A 20,693-nucleotide genomic window follows, 5' to 3' on the forward strand; every position below is an offset into this window, starting at 1 on the left:
CTCGACCCGGACCGATTCCCACCCCTACTGGAAATGCACCAAAGGGAGTTGTGTTTCGAGTAAGTGAACTCAAGACTAGACGGTTCACTTCAGAATATCTTTGTTGGAAATTGGGTGAAACTATGGCTTCGCGGAATCTGGGGAATGCATTTTCTAAGAAACTTGTCGATAACTGATAATCTGAAGCATATTCAGGTATAGTTAAAGATTCAACCTCTACAGGCTTTGGTATTTAATATATCTCTTCGTTTTCACGTTCAAGTTTCTTCGTCAAGTTACGAAATTTCTGCAAATATGTATATACGAAGATCATTCTCATTAAATTGACTTTTGACAAAATTTCGACTTCAAAACCAAATTAACCGTTATATATCTAACCATGAACAAGAATTAAGGCTTATTTGTTTTGTTTTTTTTTTATTTTATGATTTTTTTTCAATATGTGAGTGTTTTGATATTTTGATGGAACTGACTTAACCATTAAATCTCCACCACCCACCATGCCCATCATATATCGTTTCGTATATAATATATAACAGACATCAACATGGTTTGGTTCGGTTTTGTCGGTCATCCATCAAATAAATCCATGCAACAAACCAAACTTCTCGGTTATGGCCTTTTAGCAACAGAGCCAATCCGGGCAACCCTTGGTTCGGTCCATAAACTGCCCAAAGTCGTTAGGATCAGATTTATCTAACTTGAGTCATCTAGGTCGAACTTATTATGGTTAGGGTCAGAATGGTCATTTAAGATTAATAATTTTTTAATTCGGACTTATTTTATATCTGACTCGAATACAACTAAAATCGGCCTCAATCAACTATTCAAAGGAATCTAATGCATGAGTCAGATAAATAATCAAACAACCTTAAATCCTCCCGAGTCAATTCCAATATCAAATTAGATTTCCAATCGAATTTTGAAAAAAAACAAACACTACCTACATCTTGACAATCAAGAAAAGAAATTGGAGCAGAGTAAAGATATTTTGCTCTAGAAAATAAAAATAAATAAATAAATACTCTGAAATACAGCGAGAGATTTGGTTACCATGTTTATGGGATAACCAAGTAGGCTCGACAGTTGCTTTCCCATGCCACACATTCCTAGATTGTTTCACTTCACCAACATCACCACTAACATGGTATTTCAATACTATAAAAAATGGTGAAGAAATTTTGGAAAGAACTTAGTTCCAAACATAAATTAGAGGATAAAATTCATTTAAAGTAAAATAATTTGGATAAAATCAGAAAGACTTACCACCGTTTTCAAGCCACTTGACCTGCTTTTTGTGTATCTCAGACGTCACATCTATCATTTCAGATAGAAATTTTTATATGATATCAGAGAAAGCGTCTATGGTGTATCTTTTTATAGACCTAAAGCCCATAGTTATCTCTCCAAACTGCGGCGGTGAGCCCCTAGTTTTGAAAAACCATAGTTTTCAAGAAATACGTCTCCCGTCTGACGTGGATCTTAAGGTTATAGTTTCTAGAAATACCTCTCTTACTCAAAGTGCTTAAACTATTCTAATATCCCGCTTTGAGTGTCACATCGTAAGAGGCTCAATTTTTACAAATATACCATTTTCATCTCACGTGACTCGACGACAGTAATTTTAAACAATAATTCTCCAATCCCTTGTTGTTTAAGATCTTATATAATGAAACACTCTTTGATATATTTTTTTGGTTAAAATGCAAACTTTTCAATGATTCTATTTTTATGATAAAAGAAGTTAGGATGTGATGATAAAACACGATATTCTTTTTCCAGTGAGGGGCGTGGATAATTTCCTCAATTTGTGAAAGAGACGTGAACCTTTTGGTTTATTAGGAACAGGGTCTTTGATATTAGGGTGCTTCTATTAGCAGTGGACCAAATGGCTGTAAGGGGTGGCTCTATGTAAGATAAAATAAATATGAGAGGGAGAGAAGAGTTGTATTGATAGTTATTGGATTTAGCTATTACATCTTTGGCCCTTTATATAGGCTCTACAAGAGAGTCACAATATTAGCCCATCCAATGTGGGACTATTCATTCAAGACACTCATAGACTATCTATTCTCTAACACTCCCCCTCAAACCAATGTACTTATCCAGATTGATAAGTGCAATGGTTTGATACAATAAACTTCACTCATTACATTAACATTTAATAAAAAAGGCAAAACAACTTTTGTTCTTCTCTTGAATCAGTGGTGATTTGGCTTCCTCCATAGGCTTCCTCCATAATACTCCCCCTCAAACTAATGGGACTTGCAAGTGTGGAAGACCATGAGTTTGAGTAGATTTTCCTTGATGATGCTTCAAATTCGTACTACTAATGTTGGTGTAGCTTTTGATGTGTGTGCTTGAGAGAAATAAGATGTAGAGTAGTGGTAGTTTTAGCCTACTTGGACTTGAAAGAGAAAAGAGATAAGCTCAATAGCTTGGCCCACTTGGGCTTGAGAAGAGAGAAAGCTTAAAGAAAAGCTTAATAGCTTAGCATACTTGGGCTTGAAAGAGAAAAAAAAAAGGTTGGCCCAGTTGGGCTTGAGAAGAGAAAAGAAAAGCTTAATAACTTGGCCCACTTGGGCTTGAGAAGAGAAAAGAAAAGTTTAATAACTTGGCCCACTTGGGCTTGAAAGAGAAATAGTTGAAAGAGGGAAGCTTAAAAGCTTGGCCCATTTGGGCTTGATAGAGAAAAGAAAAGCTAAATAGCTTGGCTCATTTGGGCTTGATAGAGAAAAGAAAAGCTTAATAGCTTGGCCCATTAGGGATTTAAGAAGAAAGATTTGTAAGAAATTTAGAGTGAGAAAGGTAAAGTATGAAAAAGATTTTAGAGGCACACTTGAACACATCATCACACCAAGTTAAAGGCAACACAATTCTTATGTTTTTTTTTTTTTTTTTTGTTGAAAGCACCAAAGTTTTAACATCATTCTTGAGAGCACACCAGGGAAGAGGCCAAACCATTTGAAACTTAGTCAACCGAAATTTTGTAGGCACCCACGTAATTAGAAGTTGAAACCCTAAATCTCCTTCCCCATTTTTTTTTTTTTTTTTTTTTCTGATTCAAGGACAGCAGCTGCCTTCTTCTTCTTCTCTCTCACTTTCTCTCTCTAACAACTCACTAAAAATCATAGCCTCATCTTTGTTAGAAAACAACTCTTCATTCTATCTTTAGGAAGAAAAGAAAAGAGAAGGAAAGCACACAAATCCAATTACAAAGACAAACTCCCACAATAAAAACTCCATTCCCTCACAGTACCACCACTACTACTGTTAACACCAAACAAGAAACGAATGTTAGCCGAAATTTATGAGTAGTATGAGTAGTGAGGTTAAGACAAAGAGTGAAATTCAAAACGCCGTAGCATGAGTAGTAGATTTAGATGATGGATGAAGAGAGGAAATTAGTAGTAGAATAAGTAGGGAGGAAATGAGACCTTGTCTCTGTTTTGACTTCTCATATTTTCATTGTTATTTTTAGAAAAATGAAGTAGAGAAATGGGGTTGAAAGTGATGATACTTGTGAACTTTAAGATCTATATAAAGTGTGTAAAACAACCACCAAGAAGAATAAGTTATGGGGGTAGAGATTGATTTATGATATTGTGGGTTTGAAAAGAAGGCTACCATGAAAGTTGAACAAATATAGTTGTTTGGTTATACTCTTTTAGATCTTCATCTCCTACTATTAACAAGTAGGGATAGATAGATCTAAGAATTAAAGATTGATCTTCAATCCTTCAAACTTTAATGGTGAAAACCATTGTTGAAGACTTACATGAAGACTCAAAATCTTTGAAACTTGACTACTAAAAAAAAGATTTAACTTATTTAGATTGAAAAAGTAAACTAGAAAACTATTTCGGTAATGCTCCGGCAACACTCCGGCGGACGGTAGCCATTGACGGACTACCGCCGCCGGTTAATCGGAAAACCCAAGGATCTAACTCTTTAGAGTATATAAGCTCTTGATACCATGTAAGATAAAATAAATATGAGAGGGAGAGAAGAGTTGTATTGATAGTTATTGGATTTAGCTATTACATCTTTGGCCCTTTATATAGGCTCTACAAGAGAGTCACAATATTAGCCCATCCAATGTGGGACTATTCATTCAAGACACTCATAGACTATCTATTCTCTAACACTCTATAAGCACCGACCCCAACAACTAGATTTTCTATAGGTGCCGGAAAATCTATAGGCACCCGGCGTCCTAACTTTTCCCTCTAATGCCCACTTTAACCTTCTCACCGGATTTTGGTTTTCTTTTCACCAGACGTTTCTCTCTCTAAAGCCCTCTCTAAAACTGAAACTCAACTCTCCACCTAATCTCTCGTACTCTCATTGAAGGACCAAGAATTGGTAAATTTGATCATACTGGTAGATCAGTTGCCCTAAAAGGCCATAGTGCTTCTTTAGTAAATTTGGGTATTTTTTTTGCTCTGGTTTGGTTGGTATGGATTTAACCCAGGGGCGTGGGTGAGGGGGTGCGAGCGGTGCGACGGCACCGGGCCCCCTCTCCCTAAGGGCCCCTTTTCTGAAAAATTTATATAGAGATCATAAAATAATTTAAACACCACTCTACATCATATCAACAAAACAGCTCAGCTGGTTTGCCACACGGCTCAGGCAACGGAGGTTGCAGGTTCAAATCCGACCAGGAGCATCCGAAGTTGTTTTTTGCGTTTTTTTAGAGCATGGAGAGACTTCAGTTATTTTCTTTGTAGGCACTCTAAGGCCCAATGTAATTTTTTTTTGTAGGCAGACCTGATTTAGGCTAAATGGTTGATAGTCTTATGTTATTATGTCTTTTGTTGGTCGTCAGAAGAGACTTCTAAGTAAGGGGCCCCGATTAAAATTTCGCACCGGGCCCCTGAATTCTTTTTTGCGTTTTCTTAGAGCATGGAGACTTCATGTTATTTTCTTTGTAGGCACTCTAAGGCCCAATGTAATTTTTTTTTGTAGGCAGACCTGATTTAGGCTAAATGGTTGATAGTCTTATGTTAAGTTTTTTGTTGGCCGTCAGAAGAGACTTCTAAGTAAGGGGCCCCGATTAAAATTTCGCACCAGCCCCCTGAATTCTCAGCCACGCCACTGAATTTTAACCCAGGTTCATTTTTTAATATCTTGAAAGCTTACAATAATGGCGGAACCGAAACTTATTATTATGGTCAATGGAGTGCTATAGGAAGAACAGCAGTAACAACAACTGTAGATGGTTGTACAGCTGCTCTTGCAACCCTATTTGGGAAAAGATTACTAGTTGGTCATTGGAATGTTACTATGTTTGTAATGAATTGTTAGGTGGATTTTCCGTCGTCACTGTCGGTTCACGGTTGTTCTGTAGTTGAACCATGGGCAGCCGTTATTTGTGGATTTATAGCTTCAGGAGTGTTAATTGGGTGGATTTCCTTACGTTTATTAGGATGATTTTGATGATGAATCTTTAAATAGAAATGGTAGGTTGAAAAGAACTCGGGTCAATGGTCATTTACTTGAGTCCATGACATAGCCGCCCGCTTACAACCATTTGACCCCGTGCTTACAGAAACGCCCTAGATATAAACTGTCAGTTAACTTCAACTAACAGTCGTGGGTGAATTTGTTAAGTACAAGAGAATTACTTATAATTTTGTAAAAGTTATGACATCTATAATTATTCCAAGAGTTCCTTAATCATTATCAACTTTCTGTCACGCCAAAAGATATACTTGGAACTGAAGTGTAGTTCTCCATTCGCATGTTATACAGTTATTGTAAGAGGCAGTTTCTAAAAATTGAAGAGGAGGTTTAAGAGGCAGCAATAGGCAGTTTCCAAATTGAGATGGTTTCCAATTTTTTGGCTCAATAGGCAGTTTCCAATTTCTTGGCTTATAATATATATAAATAGGGGTTGAGTGCTTTGTAATCAACACACCAACACAAGCAACAACAACTCTTCTTTAGAGAGCTAGAGAGAGAGCAAGAGTGAGAGAAATTTTTCATAGTTTTTTAGCGGTGTTAAATTTCTCGGTCGTCGAAGATCTAGTATAGAAGGTTAATTTCTATGCGGTACCATCTTGGGACGAACTTGCGGGTTGTGTTAGTCGTCTTCATCTATCCTTCAATAAAGATTTCTTGTTCGCCCGAGGACGTAGGCTTTAAAGCCGAACCTCGTTAAATTCTGTTCGCATATTTGATTTTGACTTAGCTTTTCGATTAATCTTCATAATCGGATCAATTTCTAGGATAGGTTCGATAGCTTCCGCGACTTTTAATTATAACAATTGGTATCAGAGCCTTGTTGAAATTGAACGAAGAGAAGATGGGATCGAGAAGTGGTATGGTCAAATCAGGGAAATATGAGATAGAGATGTTCAATGGGAAAAACGATTTTTCTTATTGGCGGATGCAGATGAAGAATCTGTTAATCTCGCAGAAATTACACAAGACGTTGACGGGAAAGAAACCAGGAGATATGTCAGATGAGGATTGGGAAGAGTTAGATCTCGAAGCACGGGCTACCATTATGTTGTGTCTTGAGAGGGACGTGGCGTTCCTAGTAGACGAAGAAACAACGGCGGCGGGTGTGTGGTTAAAGCTAGAAAGCAGTTTCATAACGAAAACTTTAACGAATCGGGTCTACTTAAAATCCAAATTATTCACATGTAGAATGGAAGAGGGTTCTTCTATTCAGGAATATGTGAATAGGTTTGACAGGATTATCTCAGATTTGAAGGATATCGATGTTAAGGTTGAGGATGAGGACCAAGCCCTCATATTGTTACTTTCATTGCCTAAATCCTATGAGAACCTTGTTCAAACTTTGATGCTTGTTGGTGATAGTCTAAGCATGGAAGAGACGAGAAATTCGCTATTAGCGGATGACCTTCGTAAGGTTGCTACTAGCAGTATGGCGTCGGGTGGAGTAGACAAGGATCAAGCACAAGGGTTGTTTGTAACGAGGGGGAGGAGTAATGAAAGGGGAAAGGGAAAGGGCGGGAAATCTAGATCCAAACCTAGAGGCTCTTTCAAGAAAATGTGCTTTAGTTGTGGTGAGCTTGGCCACTTTAAAGCGGCTTGTCCAAAGAGAAAGTTGAAGCAAAAGAACGAAGGCTACAAGGAGAAACAAGAGATGCAAGAGGCGGGATATGTGTCAGAAGAGGCGGACGAATGTTTCTCGGTGACAGAGGTGTCTGAGAAGATCTTCGATAAGTGGATGCTTGATTCAGGGGCGTCACACCATATGTGTCCAAATAGGGAGTTGTTTACTACCTATAGGAGTATAGATGGTGGTACAGTTATACTGGGTGATGATAGTATATGTAAAACTGTGGGACTCGGAACAATACGTATCAAGATGCACGATGGAGTGGTGAGAACATTGACGGACGTAAGACACATACCCGATTTGCGGAAAAATCTAATTTCCCTTGGTGTGTTGGAGCGGAACTGCTGTAAGATAATTATAGAGAATGGCTCCATAAAAGTCGTTAAGGGTTCTTTGGTGGTAATGAGAGGTACTCGTTACGGTAATTTATACAAACTTTTGGGGACAACAATTACTGGAGATGTAGCAGTAGGAATCAGTGGAAGGGATCCAACGGCTAGTACGAGGCTTTGGCATATGCGCCTTGGGCATATGTCAGAAAAGGGTCTATCTTTGATGTGCGGGAAAGGCTTGTTGAAGGACATGAAGAAGCCTTGCATGGAGTTTTGTGAGCATTGTGTGTTCGGGAAGGCACACAGGGTGACGTTCTCTACAAGCAAGCACAGGAGCAAAGAGGTGTTAGACTACGTACACACCGATGTCTGGGGACCGGCAAAGTTACCTTCCAAGGGTGGTTCCAGGTATTTTGTTACATTCGTTGATGATCATTCGAGATTTGTCTGGCTTTATTTTCTGAAGCATAAGAATGAGGTATTCAACACATTCCTGGTGTGGAAAGCAATGGTTGAGAACAAAACTGGTCGAAAGCTGAAGACGTTAAGGTCGGATAATGGGACCGAGTACACGGATGGGGCATTCAAGGAGTTTTGTAATCAGGAAGGCATTGTGAGGCACTGGACAGTAGTAAACACACCTCAACAGAATGGAGTCGCAGAGAGATTGAACCGTACACTACTTGAGAAGGCTAGATGTATGCGCTCCAATTCGGGATTAGGCGTAGAATGGTGGGCAGAATCTGTTGCTACAGCTTGTTATATTGTGAACAGGTCTCCACATTCTTCTTTAGATGGCGGCATACCTTACGAGGTATGGTCAGGTGAACATGCAGATTACGGGAGACTTAGGGTTTTCGGTTGTACGGCCTATTACCATGTTAAAGGTAACAAACTTGACAATAGAGCAAAGAAGGCAATTTTCTTAGGATATGCTACAGGAGTCAAGGGTTATAGGCTATGGTGTACGGAAGACAAGAAGTTTGTAATCAGCAGAGATGTGGTGTTTGATGAGTCGTCTATTGTAGCTATGGCGAAAGCTACGGTGCCTAGCTGTGGTGATGTTGGGTCTACCAAAGCTCAAGTAGTGGAAGTAGAAACCGAAGACCAACCGGTTTCTAGGAATCATGATCAGGTGGAGCATCAGGATAATACTCAGGATGAGGAAATTGATGAACCCGATCATGAGGAGGTTCAAGGGGAAGATACACAAGTTTTACAACAACAACAGCTGGATGTTTCGGTACACACTAGGCCGAAACGGTTATATAAGCCGGTACAGAGGTTAGGGTCAGACAAACCTCTTAGGCATTATGGGCAGGCAAATCTTGTTGAATATGCACTCTCGGTGGAAGACGACGAGCCGGTCACCTTCAAACAAGCTATTACCGCGGAGGAAAGAGAGAGTTGGTTGGTTGCTATGCAAGAAGAGATGGAGTCTCTTCACAAGAACAAGACATGGGAAGTTGTCCCATTGCCCGAAGGAAAGTCTGTTATTGGTTGTAAATGGGTGTACAAGAAGAAAGAGGATTCTTCCGAGATCAAGGGTACAAGGTATAAGGCAAGACTAGTGGCCAAGGGTTATGCACAGAAAGAAGGGGTCGACTACAATGAGATTTTCTCACCGGTCGTGAAACATACTTCTATTCGGGTGCTATTGAGTATTGTTGCTCATAGTGATCTTGAGCTGAAACAACTCGATGTTAAAACCGCCTTCTTGCACGGTGATTTGGAAGAAGAAATTTATATGGCTCAACCTGAGGGATACAAGGTTGAGGGTAAAGAAAATCAAGTATGTCGTTTGAGGAAGTCTCTTTACGGATTGAAACAATCCCCTCGCCAATGGTACAAACGATTTGATTTTTTCATGCTAAAGCATGGTTTTCGCAGAAGTGACTATGATTGTTGTGTATACATCAAAAAGCTTCGCGAAGGTGACTTTATTTATCTCCTTTTGTATGTGGATGACATGCTTATTGCTTCTCGAAGCATGGTGGAGATAAATAAGTTGAAATCTCAACTCAGTCAAGAGTTTGAGATGAAAGACATGGGCGCTGCAAAGAAAATACTGGGAATGGAGATTAAGAGAGAGCGGTCAAGTAAGAAACTGTACTTGAATCAGAAAGGTTACGTCGAACGAGTAGTACTCGATTCGGGATGCAGAATGCGAAGGCGGTGTCAACACCTTTGGCACCACACTTCAGGCTCTCGGGAAAACAATCTCCCACTACTACGGTGGAAAAGGATCATATGGATCGTGTACCGTATGCTAGTGCAGTTGGCAGTTTGATGTATGCTATGGTGTGTACTCGTCCGGATATTTCACAGGCGGTCAGTGTGGTTAGTAGGTTTATGGCAAACCCGGGAAAGACACATTGGGAAGCTGTGAAGTGGGTCTTGAGGTACTTGAAGGGTACTGTTGATACGGGTTTGTGCTTTGGTGGAGACACATGTCAGGTAAGCGGTTATGTTGACTCGGATTATGCTGGCGATCTCGATAGAAGACGATCTACTACTGGTTATGTATTTAGGGTACATGGTGCTCCAGTTAGTTGGCGATCGATGTTACAATCTACAGTTGCGTTATCTACTACGGAGGCCGAGTATATGGCTATGGCCGAGGGTGTGAAGGAAGCATTGTGGTTGTGGGGTCTTCTGGATGATCTAGGGATTAAGCAGGAGTGCGTAGATGTATGGTGTGATAGTCAAAGTGCGATCCACTTGGCGAAGAATCAGATTCATCATGCTCGTACTAAGCATATCGATGTCAGGTATCACTTTGTACGAGATGTCATAGAGGAAGGTGATGTTTCTCTCATGAAGGTACACACGGATGAGAATCCCGCGGACATGTTGACTAAAGTGGTGACATGTAGCAAGTTTCAGCATTGTCTGGAATTGCTACAAATCGGCTCGTGTTAAGTTGCCCGAAAGGGCGTAATGGCGACAAAATAATCTTTATGTGAATGGTTGGTAGAACTACGGTAGGCTTGATCCTGTAAAAGGGTACGTAGGCAACCATGGTCATATGGTGCAGTCGGATGAAGTTACAAAAAGAAGATATATCTTACAAGGAGTATCCTGGTGTTCGTCCAAAATTTGAAGTATATCAAATTGTGTACGAGGTGGAGAATTGTAAGAGGCAGTTTCTAAAAATTGAAGAGGAGGTTTAAGAGGCAGCAATAGGCAGTTTCCAAATTGGGATGGTTTCCAATTTTTTGGCTCAATAGGCAGTTTCCAATTTTTTGGCTTATAATATATATAAATAAGGGTTGAGTGCTTTGTAATCAACACACCAACACAAGCAACAACAACTCTTCTTTAGAGAGCTAGAGAGAGAGCAAGAGTGAGAGAAATTTTTCATAGTTTTTTAGCGGTGTTAAATTTCTCGGTCGGGGTCGAAGATCTAGTATAGAAGGTTAATTTCTATGCGGTACCATCTTGGGACGAACTTGCGGGTTGTGTTAGTCGTCTTCATCTATCCTTCAATAAAGATTTCTTGTTCGCCCGAGGACGTAGGCTTTAAAGCCGAACCTCGTTAAATTCTGTTCGCATATTTGATTTTGACTTAGCTTTTCGATTAATCTTCATAATCGGATCAATTTCTAGGATAGGTTCGATAGCTTCCGCGACTTTTAGTTCTAACAGTTATAATTATTAAACTGTAATTATAAATAATTATTAGGAAAAAACTAAAGATCTCAAAGATTAGGCCTTCAATGCTTTGACTGTATTCTCTATCATGCATATCAATGACGACATTAAATCTTCATTTTAGGAGGATACTTGTTTTGAATCAACGACCTTGAGTCTTCTTTTGTGGAAGAAATCAAAATCTAAGAATTTTTCTCTTGCGGAGGTAATAGTTGAATATCCTAATTATTTTGATTGGAACTTGAGGATGCCAAACAATTTTTCCTCCACTCAAGCCATTGCAGCTTCAGATCTTCTTCTTCGTTTAAATGCTTTTCGCACCCCACTTTCCAATTTATCTAGCACAAGAGCATGGATTTTGTCGAACAATGACCTCTTCTCCTCTAACTCTGTTGTATAAACATTTAGAGTAACAAATTTTTTCCTTCTAACCCCTCTAGAGTATCTTCTAAAGGTAAAATTTGGAACATATTGGTTCCATCTAAAATCTCGTTCTTTCTTTGGGCTATTCGGCATAAAGCAATTCCCTGCTACGAACTCTCTTCCCAAAAGGGGTAAGAGATTAATAGATGTATACTTTGTATGCTCAAAGAAGAATCCTGCAACTATTTGTTTCTAATTGTCTATACAGAAAGAAATTTATTTTGATCCAATCTTTATGGTCGTTTCTAAACAAACAGTTCTTATGATTCTATTGAAGGCGTGATAGTTGCTGCCAGAAAAATTAAAAACAGAGTTTTGAGATCATTCTTGATTTATTGTTCTCCTTTTGCTATCTTATCAGCTCTTTGTTTGGAGAGGAATGATGTGATCTCCACTAAGAAGTACATATCTCCCGAGCAACTAATAGTTTTCACTAGTCCCCGTTAAATAGGAAGAAGAGTACTCCACCAAATTGGCAAATTTTAATTTCTACGTAATTGTTTTTTTGTTTTGGGATAATTTCTTTTGTAATCTTCCTACTCACTGTCATCATTTTCCAATGAAATTTCACTATTATCCAAAAAAAAGAAAACATGGATTAGCTTTACAAAAATAAACCTAGGTGTCCACAGTTTGTTTTGATTGAGTCTTTTATTTTAAGTGTTTACTTACAAGAATAAAAAGGATGACTAGCCAGTCCAGTAACTTTTGTTTTCTTACAAGATTTATTGTGAGGTCGCATATGAAATGATAATCAAAGTGTTCTTAATAAAAATTAGAATTAGAACATCACCATGAAACTCCACTTTTTTTTTATTTTTTATAAATTTATCGTTTTATATGGCTTATGAACTATGAATATGAAGAAATGTATAGGGGCCACATTCTAACCGTTCGCTTCGGGCCACCACATTGTCAGGGCCGGCCCTGGTTTAAACTATTTCACTTCTACTCTTTTTTTGTGTATTTTATTTTTACCAAAAAACTTTGTTTTGGTAGAGCAAAACTTGGTTTCAAAATTAACTAGGAAATTATTATTATTAGAATAAGTAGGAGTTGTTTATAAAAGGGTTACAAGTTTTTTACTACACTTTTTCTTCAAACTGTTGTCAGTCTTTCACTTTTAGCCACATATAGGAGAACCATTTGCAAATATGTAAAAGCAGTTTCAAAAAGCAACACCAATTACATATAATGTAGCAAAAGCAAAGTTACTAATAACTTCAAACTCAAAAGGTTCACAATATTTCTCCTTCTTGCCACATCTAAATTACTCATTGCTGCAGGATGTTGCCATTTACAACAAAAAACCGAAGTTTGGGTCGCCAATTGTTTCTCCGGGTTCTCTCTGCATTGATTGAAAGACAATATTCTTAATAAGAAAACTTACATTTTGAAATCATCAAATTCATGAACTTAAATGCAACAAACTAAGTAGGTTAGCATAAGAAGTTAAACATGCCTGATCACCAAATTGAGAATCCAAAGAATATAAATCGGGCAAACCCTCGAAAAAATCATCTTCAATTGGCACTCCTGCTGGAACGGCTACTGCTGCTAGAACAGCTTCTGCTGCTGGAATAGATGGTTTGTTGACTACTTCCAACCCTCTCTGCATTGATTCAACAAAGTGATCACTAGGAAAACTTAAACTAGAACTTATCAAAATCATTAACTTAAATGGAAGAATTTAAGTATTGTTTACTAACCTGAAAACCGTCGCGAAAAGGAACTTCTTCAGCTCTGAAGGGTTCTTGAACAACTTCAAATGGTGCTGGTGGTTGTGGTGTTGGAGCAGTTTGCATTGATTCTCCAATATGATGATTGACGGGAAATGCACCAAAGGGAGCTGTGTTTTGAGTAAGTGAACTCAAGACTAGACGGTTCGCTTCAGAATGTCTCTGTTGCTGGTTGGGTGTAACTGTGGCTTCACGGAATCTGGGGAATGTTTTTTCTAAGAAACTTGTCGAGAACTGATAATCCGAAACATATTTAGGTATGGTTAATGGTTCAACCTCCATACGCTTTGGTCCTAAATATATCTCTTCGTTTTCACGTTCAAGTTTTTTCGTCAAGTTACGAAATTTCTGCAAAATATATATGTATATACAAAGATCATTCTCACCAAATTAACTTCTGAAAAATATCAAACTGTTAAGTTTGTGGTCATCCAATTCAAACCAATTTGTTGTGAGTAGAGAAGACCTAAACATTATATAATTGATTAGATGCCCCTTTTTCCATGTGGGACTATTCTCACACAAACATGATAAAAAGTTGGATATATGTATATATGTGTGTAGGGGTGTGTGCGTGTGATGAGATTAAAGGTATATATATAGAGAGTAGAAACGAACCTGCCAGTGGCTAGCAATTTGTGGTCTTGTTAGACCCGGCTTATTCATCGTTAGTTCTATAAGTCTAGGCCCAGCATCTGTTTCACGACAGTAATCGAATTAGGGTTAAAGAATCCAAAATAGTAAGTATTTTACAAAATCAAGTTAGTTTGAATAGCTCTTACTTTCCAAGCCAATTTCGTAGACAGCATCTAAGAAGTTGTTATGGAGCTCATAATCCCACTTTAGACTTCGCTTTTTTTCTTCATTTTCTTTATTTTCCACTTCTAAGTTCGGAGTACCTGATGATATTGTATCCGTACTAGTGTCTTGCCTTTCCCAGCGACAGTGTCGTGCTCTTTTTCGAACATTTTCCACAATCTCATCCGTATTACCATTTATCTTTGCTTTAAAAGCATATTTCCATATGTTTTTAATCTCTCCTTCATACTTTATAGGCTTTAGGATAAAATGACAGTAACTTAGATGTGAAGCATTGTATCTAGTTTCGACAATTGGGTCGGCTGACATTACTGTATTCCAAGAGTAACTCAAGTCAATGTATATACTATCAATCTAATTTTCTACACGTATATATTCTAATCTAGCTAGAAAGAAGAGAGAAAATGAAGTTGAGTGTGAGACTTACGAACAACGGGGATCCCAAATCCATACATTATAGATTGCATGAGTGCAAATCCTTTCATTCCTGGCATGAGATCATCGACCAAGACAACGTCGAATCCACCTAGGTGTTGATTCTCCTTTAGTAAAGAGAATGCTTCCCTCTCACTCTGTGCAGTCGTACTGAAAAGAAAATAGAGACGTTCATCAATTTGGGGAAGACTAGTGATCTACATAAAATGATAGATAAAGCCAATATTTTGGATTTCTTTTTTGTGGGTTATTATGACCAACATATAAACCTAACTAGATGTATAATTCTCATAGCTTTCATAGGATAAGTATCAAGGTTAAAATCTAAGAAAAGGGACAACTAGTAGTGGTAGTAGTCATTGACATGAGACGTAACCAAATGCTTCATATATGTACTACCGACTGAAAGCCTATTGAGATGTTTAATCATCCACGCGATAATGATAGTATCTTGTACCTGAACCAGTATCTCAGTACTTTTCCAATAAGTAATGGAGAAGAGGACTAAAACATGCCACTAAAAGGCTCTACATGGACTACATGGAAATGAATTTTAAAAAAATAGGAGATACAAACCGAGCTTACGCTATTTAGAGTTATCAATAACCCCAAAGATTGTCAACTCCTTATCGAAGTTCGCCATTACTTTTTAGATGATTAAAGGACTACTTTATAAAGTCAAAATCAAGATTTCACAAAGTACTTAAAACATATAACTTAAGGTCCTAAGGACTACAATTTTGTTGTTACAAAATAAAAAGGTGGCTGCAAAAAAATGAAACAAATATGCAGAACAAAATTGAAAGGAACATTTTTAGGGAAAATATAGGGAAGGGAATTATTTTGCCCTAAACAGTTTTTATTTTGACCCTAAAAGATTTTTTTATTCTAAAAGTTAAATCCAAAATGTTTTTGTTTTATGCTAAATAAGACTCTAAATTCTAAATATGTAAGCAGCTCTGTTTGTTTGTTTTTTCGAGTCAGATCAGAAATCTGACTCAATGGGTAAATATTTCCATTTAGATTTCAAAATGTCCATTTTCGTCTGACTGGTCTATATAGATATTTGAGTTGACTTTTGGTCAATTTGGACTCAATTGATGCAAACAATGAAAAAAACATCACTTTCATCTTATTTTGAAAAAAAAAATCAACATGGAACTCATACAATTAAATTAACACATCTAAAATCTAAAAATGTAAAAAGAGAATTAAAAAAAAAAACTAGATAGATTTTTTCTTTAAAAAGTGAAGATATCCTTTGGATCTTCTCCCATCAACACAAAAGCAAGCTTAAGAACACCATAATTATAGACCACTCTCCCTCTCCATTAATAACCATCTCTAAATGTACTTTTAGATTTAATATTATAGGCTATATATATGTAATATGAAGTCATTAGAGTACTCCTTAATTTCTGAAAATTACAATTTTACATTTATAAATGAAAAAATATATACCTTCATATTGATGATATTTAAGGATCATCTGAATGTACATAAGATGCTTACTGTTGCTTTCGACAACCAATGCTCGATAACCAAAACCTAGACCCTTGAAACTATTGCTTGATTTGTTACCTTCATCATTTTTTCTTTCATCACCATGATTTTTATTATCCATGATATGAAGAAGACTTATTGAAAGTGAAAAATATAGAGAAAGAGAGTTGTGTTCTCCTATGTGTGTTGTGATAAAGATAATAAGCTAGGGTGACCCTTATATAATATGGGTAGAGAGAAAATGAGATAAGTTGAAAGATTCTAGAGAATTTACATAGTGAAAAAGCAAAAGAAAAAAAAAATTAAAGTAGGAAAACATTTATTACTTATTTTTAGAATATTTTGAAATGTGTCACTCTAACTAGGTTGGCTTTAAAATGAGAAAAAAACTTGTGTCAAAAAAAGTAGTATTAAGAATCTTCACTGTAATTGACTTGTTAGTCTTTAATTAGTTTTACTACTTTAGGTTTACTATTTAATACCTTCACAAATATCCTATTTTAAATCTAACTGATTTTCTTCTTCTTATCCTGATCTATTTGCTTGTAAACTAATCAACATTGTTATATAATATTTTCTGAGTTTAAACATGTCATTTAGAAGTGATTATTGTACGACATAAAACCAAATACTTTATTTGTTCTTCGATTGTTTCAGAAATATCAAAAAAGATAACGGTTGTTTTCGTGTGTGGCATATTTGAAATAAAAAGTTGGGAGATTTTAAAAGGCCTCCCCGTTTTTGTTAAAAGGCCTCCCCATGGTTTCGTTGACTTGGTAAAAAAACCTTTGACTTAGCTTGGTTAAAGGGCCCCCTCTTTGAATGGGTGAAAAAAACCCCCTTTAAAGATGTATTTCACCCACATCATTTGACCACGCCACATCATCACCTTCTCCGGCAAGGTCGCCGGCCGGAAATTGTCCGGCCGGCGACCTTCAAATAAAAAAAAAAAAAAAATTTTTTTTCTTTCTCTCCTCTCTCTCTCTCTCTAAGAACTCCGGCGAAGGGTTCCTTCGCCGGAGTTCTTAGAGAGAGAGAGAGGAGAGAAAGAAAAAAAAAAAAAAAAATTTTTGAAGGTCGCCGGCCGGAAGTTTGGCCGGCCGGCGACCGTGCCGGAGAAGATGATGATGTGGCGTGGTCCACATCACCGGTCTTGGGTTAAGTTTGACCTAACGGCGTTAACTTTGCCGTTAGGTCAAATATTGATGAAGGAGGTGCTCTTTTGTAGAGGGGGCCCTATAACCAAATGGGTTATAATGAGAGGCGCTTTTAGCGGGGAGGCCTTTTAACAAAAACGGGGGGCCTTTTAAAATTTCCCTAAAAAGTTTGTATAGAAGGGACAAGATAATGAAAAACATACAAGACCAAAGATTGTTTAGAAGAACTAAAGAGAGGTGCTCGGTGCTCCCCTCTAAGTGTTAGGGGCAGGCAAATTTTGGAAGGAAAGTTGCGAGACAAGGAGGCACCTTTAACACTAAAGAGAGGTGCCTTTAAAACTTTCCGAAGAAATTTTGCTTTCCATATTAATTCTTAGTTAGAGCAGGTCCAATGTGTTGGACTGGAGCTCCAAATTCCCCAGTCCCAGCCCATTGGTCTCCAACCGGGGAGCCGAGGGGCTCCCAGCGAACCCAACCCCATTTTATTACCGTTGGGAGTCTTCAATGGTTAGGTGGGACTCCCAACGGTGAAGGGGATTCACTCCATTTCACTTTTTTTAATATTTTATTTAAATATGTAAATAAGTTTAAATTTATTTTCTTCTTGTCAATTTATTATTCGAAGTTAGAAGTGATCAAAATATCTATTTCATTGAAAAACCAAATACATTTTTAAACCTAAATACATATAATTAAGTACAGGGAAAACAAGAAATTAACGATAAAAATTCGTCATTCGATGCGAACATCCATTAAGACAACATCGAACCCACCTTAGTTTTGATATTCCTCCGAGTAAAAACTTATGCCAAAATCCTCTTTGATTTATGCTAAATAAACCTCTAAAATTTAAATATGTAAACATCGTTTAAGCAGTCTGTTTTTTCTAGATCAATCGGAAATCTGAGTCGAGATTTGAATTGTTTCAAGCCAGCTCTCAAAATGTTTTTTGTTTTTGCAGACTCGTTATGTCTAACTCGTCAACAGGGATGATTTGAGTTGACTTTTAGTCAATTTGGAGTCAGACAATACAGACAAATAAAAAAACACCACCTAGATCTAAATTTGAAAAAAATAAAACAACTGGAACTCTTTCAATTTAATTAATAGATTTGAAATCTAAAAATGTAAATAGAGATTTTTTTTAAAAAAATCAAACACCCTTTAGGGTTACTGAATTGGTAATTGAAAGGAAACCCAAAAACCTAAATAGATATTTTCTTTGAAAAGTGAAGATATACCTTCATACTGATAGAATCTCAATATGCAGAAGATCATTAGTGTTGCTTCCGACCAACAAAGCTCGATAACAAAAACAATGAGTTTTAGAATTAGGCATGTTGGCATCCATATGGAGAACTTAAAGAAGACCTCGAAAGAGAGACCTCTGTTCCCCTGTAAATTTTGTATGGGAAATGAAAGAAAAGAAAATGGAAGGTGTAAGAGCTTCTCCAATGGGACACTTAATCTCTAACACTTAGAGTGCCACATTTGATTTTTGAGAGATTTTGTTAAAAAACCATCTCCAATGGAACATTTTGTTAGACACTCTAATATGAGGTGGACACATTTATTATAGAGTGTCTAGAGAGAGAAACTCTAAAATGAGAGTGTCTACTTGAGACTCTCTAAGAGCATCTCCAATGGGACACTCAATCTCTAACACTTAGAGTGCCACATTTGATTTTTGAGAGTTTTTGTTAAAAAACCATCTCCAATGGAACACCTTGTTAGACACTCTAATGTGAGGTGGAAACATTTATTATAGAGTGTCTAGAGAGAGAAACTCTAAAATGAGAGTGTCTACTTGAGACTCTCTAAATGTTACTTTAATATTTCAACCAATAGAAACCCTTACTTTTCAACTACTTTTTATCTATTGAATTAAAGAGGGACATGTGTATTACTTATGGAGTCTTTAGAGATCTCCATTGGAGACCAACAAAAATTAGAGTGTCTCTATATTGACATCTAGGAAAGAGAATCTCTTTTGACCCTTGACACTTAGGATTTTTAGAGTGTTTGTTAAGTGTCCCATTGGAGATGCTCTAAGTGTTACTTTAATATTCCAACCAATAGAAAACTTTGCTTTTCAACCACTTTTTATCTATTGAATTAAAGATGGACATGCGTATTAAGTATAGAAACTTAGATCTCCATTGGAGATCAACAAAAATTAGAGTGTCTCTATATTAACATTTAGGAAAGAGAATCTCTATTGACACTTGACAATTAGGATTTATAGAGTGTTTGTTAGAGTGTCCCATTGGAAATGCTCTAAGGATAGAAATACACAATGGTGTTAGGTCAATTAATGAAAATCTATTCTATCAATTTTACAGGGAATTTTCATTAGAATTAATTTGGGCTATACATTGGAATCATAATCGACTTTTAGGGTCTATCCATAAGCGGACTGGGAGGGCCGGTCAGTGGAAAACTTAATCGTACCAATCCATTAGTGGTTTAGTTCAGTTACAGAACCAAACTATACCTGAACTGTTTGGTTCAGTTGGATAGCCGAACCACATGATTAATTTTCAACGGGAAAAAATTTCGACTTTAAAGCTTAACTTAATCATTATATATATCTCTACCATGAAAAAGAATTAAGGCTTATTTGTTTTATTTTATGATTTTTTTTCAATATGAGAGTGTTTTGATGTTTTAATGGAACTGATTTAACCATTAAATCTTCACCATTCACCATGCCCATCATATACCGTTATGTATATAATATATAACAGACATCAATACATGATTTGTTTTGGTTTTTTCGGTCATCCATCAAACAAATCCATGCAACGAACCACACTTTTCGGTTATGGCTTTTTAGCATCTGAGCCAATCTGGATAACCCTTGATTCGATCCGTAAACTGCCCAAATCCATTAGGATCAGATTTATCTGAATTTGAGTCATCTAGGTCAAACTTATTATGGTTAGGGTATCAATAGTCATTTAAGATTAATAATTTTAATTCAGATTTATTTTATATTTGATTCAAATAAAACTAAAATTAGCCTCAATCAATTATTCTAACGAATCTGGTGCATGAGTCACATAAATAATCAAACAACCTTAAATTCTCCCGAGTCAATTCAAATATCAAATTAGGTTTCTAATCGAGTTTTGAAAAAAAAAACACTACCTGCGTCTTGACAATTAAGAAAAAAAATTGGGCGGAGTAAAAATATTTTGCACTAAAAATTAAAAAAAAAACACTCTGAAATATAATGAGAGATATAGTTACCATATTTTGGCAGTTGCTTTCCCATACCACAAATTCCTAGATTGTTTCACTTCACCAACATCGCTACTGACATGGTATTTTAGTACTATAAAAAAAAATGTGAAAGAAATTTTGGAAAAACTTAGTTCCAAGCATAAATTAGAGGATAAAAGTCATTTATAAGTAAAATAATTTGGACAATCAAAATCAGAGAAACTTACCATCGTTTTCGAGCCTCTTGACCTGCTCTTTGTGTATCTCAGACGTTATGTCTATCATTTCATATAGAAATTTTCTTAGGAATGGC

At 36.8% G+C, this 20,693-nt stretch overlaps 1 protein-coding gene across 2 annotated transcripts; it reads right to left on the reverse strand.

Annotated features, from left to right (window-relative positions):
• Positions 1 to 12,647: 12,647 nt before the first annotated feature.
• On the reverse strand, positions 12,648 to 20,693 carry LOC147535231 (two-component response regulator ORR26-like). 2 transcript variants are annotated; one of them, XM_086649353.1, is made up of 9 exons: positions 20,608 to 20,693; positions 20,408 to 20,492; positions 18,397 to 18,550; positions 14,488 to 14,645; positions 14,024 to 14,371; positions 13,860 to 13,936; positions 13,212 to 13,589; positions 12,965 to 13,114; positions 12,648 to 12,850 (listed from the first exon to the last, which is right to left on the reverse strand). In XM_086649353.1, exons 4-9 carry the CDS (start codon positions 14,552 to 14,554, stop codon positions 12,800 to 12,802), a joined length of 1,071 nt encoding a protein of 356 aa, XP_086505479.1. In that variant the 5' UTR covers positions 14,555 to 14,645; positions 18,397 to 18,550; positions 20,408 to 20,492; positions 20,608 to 20,693; the 3' UTR covers positions 12,648 to 12,799. The 2 variants fall into 2 exon arrangements, with proteins under 2 accessions (XP_086505479.1, XP_086505481.1); XM_086649355.1 differs by lacking the exons at positions 18,397 to 18,550; positions 20,408 to 20,492.

Source organism: Eschscholzia californica, unplaced genomic scaffold (assembly GCF_041429995.1).
Source record: "Eschscholzia californica isolate CP2 unplaced genomic scaffold, dmEscCali1.0.p SCAF_6, whole genome shotgun sequence".
Classification (NCBI taxonomy): Eukaryota; Viridiplantae; Streptophyta; class Magnoliopsida; order Ranunculales; family Papaveraceae; genus Eschscholzia; species Eschscholzia californica.